Source organism: Electrophorus electricus, chromosome 13, assembly GCF_013358815.1.
Source record: "Electrophorus electricus isolate fEleEle1 chromosome 13, fEleEle1.pri, whole genome shotgun sequence".
Taxonomy (NCBI): domain Eukaryota; kingdom Metazoa; phylum Chordata; class Actinopteri; order Gymnotiformes; family Gymnotidae; genus Electrophorus; species Electrophorus electricus.
In genome coordinates, this window is record NC_049547.1 from 22,350,498 (window position 1) to 22,355,403 (window position 4,906).

The 4,906-nt window shown below is 47.1% G+C and overlaps 2 protein-coding genes across 4 annotated transcripts in view; one reads left to right on the forward strand and one right to left on the reverse strand.

Moving 5' to 3' along the window:
- Positions 1 to 32, forward strand: part of ecd (ecdysoneless homolog (Drosophila)) — a 4,687-nt gene extending 4,655 nt beyond the window's left edge. For both annotated transcript variants that reach the window (XM_026996137.2, XM_026996138.2), the window contains exon 12: positions 1 to 32. This exon is cut by the window's left edge and continues 416 nt beyond it. The gene's annotated coding sequence lies outside the window, so the exon portion shown is untranslated.
- Positions 33 to 135: 103 nt separating this feature from the next.
- On the reverse strand, positions 136 to 4,906 carry si:ch211-248a14.8 (solute carrier family 35 member D3). 2 transcript variants are annotated; one of them, XM_026996130.2, is made up of 4 exons: positions 4,829 to 4,906; positions 3,439 to 3,634; positions 1,281 to 1,578; positions 136 to 1,081 (listed from the first exon to the last, which is right to left on the reverse strand). In XM_026996130.2, the coding sequence occupies exons 1-4, from the start codon at positions 4,855 to 4,857 to the stop codon at positions 693 to 695; spliced, it is 912 nt and encodes a 303-aa protein (XP_026851931.2). In that variant the 5' UTR covers positions 4,858 to 4,906; the 3' UTR covers positions 136 to 692. The 2 variants fall into 2 exon arrangements, with proteins under 2 accessions (XP_026851931.2, XP_026851932.2); XM_026996131.2 differs by lacking the exon at positions 4,829 to 4,906 and adding an exon at positions 4,211 to 4,306.

Genomic DNA, 4,906 nt, shown 5'->3' on the forward strand with positions numbered 1-4,906 from the left:
CAGGATCTTAAATAAAGGCAATATTTTGAGAAGTGTGTTTTGAAATGTGAATTTACAAAAACTAAATTTTTCACTAACATAGTGTTTACAAATTGCAGTAATAAATTATATACTTAATTCAAAATGGTTTCCTAGAATCCAGGTGTTAGAAAGTATCACAGATTGGACAGGAAAGAAAAAAGAGCACATTTCTAAGTGTCCTGCCCTTAGTTATAAACCAGCCTGCGGCTGGTGGTGTAATAAATGCGCAGGGATTCCTCACACACTCGGTCAATCATTTGTGCTTTAGTGTTTGACCGTCCGTGACACATGTTCATGTCTCTAAGCTTTTAGGTTTCCTGTGTTCAGACAGCACGTCCCAAATCAGATTAATCTGTCTGGAAAAAGAACGTTGGCACCTGCTTGCTCACTTAAAAATCCACACGTGTAATCCACGTTAGAGGAGATGAGAGGAGACGGGAGCAGTTTCAGATGGTTTTGTTACTGTTTCGGGGAACGTTGGGGGGAAAAGACCAGATAAAATGCTGCATAAAATTCATGTGGAAGTAAAAATAGTGTTTTGAAATGTGTTGTTTTTGAAAACAATACCACAGTGATTTCTGATTCCACAAGCAGCTATTCATACGCTTTGCTCTTCGCGCCGGTCTGTGATTGGACGCTTCCGGCCGAGTGCCTTTTCCCGATTGGCCGATCTAGAGCAGGTTGTAAAGCGGCACCGCGAGTCCTCTGGCAGAGTGCAGTAGTGCCGCGGCGAGAGCTGAGATGCGCAGCACGGTGATGTCCACCAGGAGGCGCTGCAGCGCACCCAGCAGCAGCAGGGCCAGCAGGTAGCCCAGAAACAGCAGACTGTGCCAGCTGCCCTGGGCGATCGCCGGCAGGCTATGGGGGTGCAGCAAGCACAGCAACGCTAGTAACAGGCTCTGAGTCACCGTCAGGGTGTAGTAGAGGTCGAAGGTCGAAGTGTGGCCTTGCTCGGCTCGAGCAACCTTTGAGAGCCATGTGAGGGACAGGCTGTGCAGCAACAGGCTTAGGGGAGAGTACACACACTCCTGGATCTCGACAGTGTGCAGACCTTCACGCACTGACACGCACACACACACACACACACACACACACACACACACACACACACACACAATCAACTTTGCTTATTCATCCAGGCAGTCCCATTTCAATTTCGTTGTTTTCAATGACAGTGTAAACATTAAATTAATTTGAATTCCATGAGTGCATTATTCCATTTGTGCCCTAGTGCATGCTGGGAATTAGAGTCCTACTACCTGAGACGCTCATGGAGGTGAAAGTGACCGCCATCAGCAGGCAGGTGAGGTGGAAGTAGCGGGGCGTGCCCAGTCCCAGCGGGTGGCCCCAGGCCAGGCTGAGGAGGGGGAGGAGCCGGGCGGTTAGGGGGTACAGGCCCGAGTGGGCCTCTGACTCCGCCCATAGGGCAAGGACTGACTGAGTGCTGCCGCACACGGCCGGGAGCAGCAGTCTCTCAGCCAGCGGCAGGGAGAAAGGCTCCAGATGAATCAGGCCCACCGCGTGCACACCCAGCAGGGCCAGAACGTGCACCAGGACCTGGAAAAGCCCACAATGGGACAACAGACGAAGTCACAGTATGGACAAACACACATCCATGCAGCTATTGCAGTGCAAACAGGATGAATGAAAAATCACTGCAGATTAAAGAAGTTTGACCTGAGTTTGCATGATTTGATGACGCTGAAGATTATTCATCCCAGTACAACTGGACAGCTGCATGTGGTCTCCTTCTCTTATGATAAAATCACAAGCCCTTCGTTCTCAGTTTAATCAGGCTTCATTCTTTTCAACACGGCAGCTGTTTTTCAAAACACACTTAATGGTGCTAAATGCTTATGTAATCATACTATTCTCATACATAGCTGGAATCCAATATGCTTTTTCCCAGAAAATACACTTGTGTTGTAAATGTTACACTGGACCAGGTGTCTTTGTGTTGTAACTGTTACACTGTATCAGGTGTGTTACAGTGGACCAGATGTCCTTGTGTTGTAACTGTTACACTGTATCAGGTGTGTTACAGTGGACCAGATGTCCTTGTGTTGTAACTGTTACTCTGGATCAGGTGTGTTGCACTGTAACAGGTGTCCTTGTGTTGTAACCGTTACACTGGATCAGGTGTGTTACACTGGACCAGGTGTCCTTGTGTTGTAACTGTTACACTGTATCAGGTGTGTTACAGTGGACCAGATGTCCTTGTGTTGTAACTGTTACACTGTATCAGGTGTGTTACAGTGGACCAGATGTCCTTGTGTTGTAACTGTTACTCTGGATCAGGTGTGTTGCACTGTAACAGGTGTCCTTGTGTTGTAACCGTTACACTGGATCAGGTGTGTTACACTGGACCAGGTGTCCTTGTGTTGTAACTGTTATACTGGATCAGGTGTGTTACACTGGACAAAGTGTCCTTGTATTGTAACTGTTACTCTGGATCAGTTGCACTGGACCAGGTGTTCTTGTGTTGTAACTGTTACTCTGGATGAGGTGTGTTACACTGGACCAGGTGTCCTTGTGTTGTATCTGTTACACTGGATCAGGTGTGTTGCACTGGACCAGGTGTTCTTGTGTTGTAACTGTTACACTGGATCAGGTGTGTTGCACTGGACCAGGTGTCCTTGTGTTGTAACTGTTATACTGGATGAGGTGTGTTGCACTGGACCAGGTGTCCTTGTGTTGTAACTGTTATACTGGATCAGGTGTGTTGCACTGGACCAGGTGTTCTTGTGTTGTAACTGTTACTCTGGATGAGGTGTGTTACACTGGACCAGGTGTCCTTGTGTTGTAACTGTTACACTGGATCAGGTGTGTTGCACTGGACCAGGTGTTCTTGTGTTGTAACTGTTACACTGGATCAGGTGTGTTGCACTGGACCAGGTGTTCTTGTGTTGTAACTGTTACACTGGATCAGGTGTGTTGCACTGGACCAGGTGTCCTTGAGTGAAGTTTCTTGTTCCTCTGTAAGTGCTAAAATGCGTCTGCACATGCAGTGAATGAGCACAATGGTTTTACTCAAGTTTTCTAGTGCTAACGAAACCAGGCATGAGTCCAGCAGGCTGAGGAGTGAGCTAGTGTCCTCCCTGTACTGCACACATACTCTGCTGGACTCAGGTGCAGTGGGAGCTGTGGTGCATGGAGAGGACAGTTGGGACGCTAGTCCAGAGTTGAGCGCTTGGAGCTCCTTTTATAATGCTGTTCTGTTGGCTGATGCTCCTCACACACACACACACACACACACAGGTACGCATGCACACACCTAGGGGCCCACCATTAGAGAGGATTACTGAATTATGGGAGCTTGACACATGTGCCAAGCCCAGCTGGAATAAACCACACAGGTCTCCAACATCCGGAGCTAGGCACCCACCAAGGAGAAATCCAACACAAGAGTAAGGCTACCTGCATGAGAGCAAGGGGCACTATATATGGGTAGTGGTACTGTGGAATGAAGACACCACACACGAAACTGTGGAGCTGGTCTGCCAGTGAATACAACACCACGAACAGCAGGGCGGCGCTGTAGAGCAGGAGTGGGCTCAGGATTTTAGAAACCTCACATACACACATCCTCAGTGCAGGAGCACAGCACACAAAACTGAGGGAGAGAGAGGAGGAGAGAGAGAGAGGGAGAGAGAGAGGGAGGGAGAGAGAGAGAGAGAGAGAGAGAGAGAGAGAAGAGGGTGATGAGCTGAGGGTAAATCCATATACCCTCAGTATACAGGCCTATTATACTATAGATTTAGTTCATATAGTTAGTATATAGTTAGTATCATTATGTAAAAATACATTTCTAATGCATTAATAACACAATGTATATCTTTTCCTCAGTGAGACGTCTCATGAAGAATTTTGAACCAACAGCAACAATGCGCCACTTTTAAAAATAAATCCGACTTTATTCGTTAGTTAAGATGCAAACTCGCCGCCCGCAGATCAGCATGTGCCCTCCTGTGCGCGGAGATGCGTGACGCGGGAACTCACGAGGGGTCTGAATAAACACTACAGTTCCGCAATCTCCGGCCCCTCGCGACCTGAATCAGAGTAAGCGGTTTGGAAAATGCACGAGTTCGTGTAGTAAACGAGTAATTTCTGCAGTGGCAACCGCGTCTGAAGAAACAACGACCAAAGCAAACACGAGCTTCCCATCGAACCACGAGACGGTCGTACTCACGCCAGGGAAGGGTCTCTCGGTCTTCCTAAATCCCGTGTATCACTTCTCAGAGCACGTATGCAGCTAATACAACCCCACACTTATTACCTGGCTGGTTTCTCTGAGATAAATAATTCATTGTAGTTTAAATATACAAATGTTCTGTCTTGAAATGTCAAGAAATGTTTTCCGTTCGTTTCGCCCATGAATTTGCATGCGAGCGTTACTCTGAAGTACTGACCGGTTGGGAGGGACTTTGATCTGCACTACTAATGTTGCTGACCAGCGGGGGAAGGCTGGACATACCATTCACAGACGAAAACCAGCGGCGGAAACCAGTAGAAAACCACAAAACAAACATAGACTACTGCATTTCACTACCATCATCTTCATCATCATCATCATCATCATCATGATCATCATCATCATGAATACACACAGAATAAGTTTAAAAGCAGCTGAAATACAGAAAACCAGGGTTTCACTTTAAGAAAAACTGGAACATTTCTATTTTAGGGCATTAGCTATCCAAACTAAAGGAAAGCTGCTGATCTGTGAGCCTGTAAGTGGATGAAGCTTCTGCTCCGTAAGTCTGTTTACAGGCACTCTAACCCAGAGCAAACAGACACTTTTTCTTACCTCCCAAACCTGCGGAGTCCAACAGTCATGAGAGAAGCCAAAACGACAATGATTACCCAAAGGTTAAAGACCCCACAT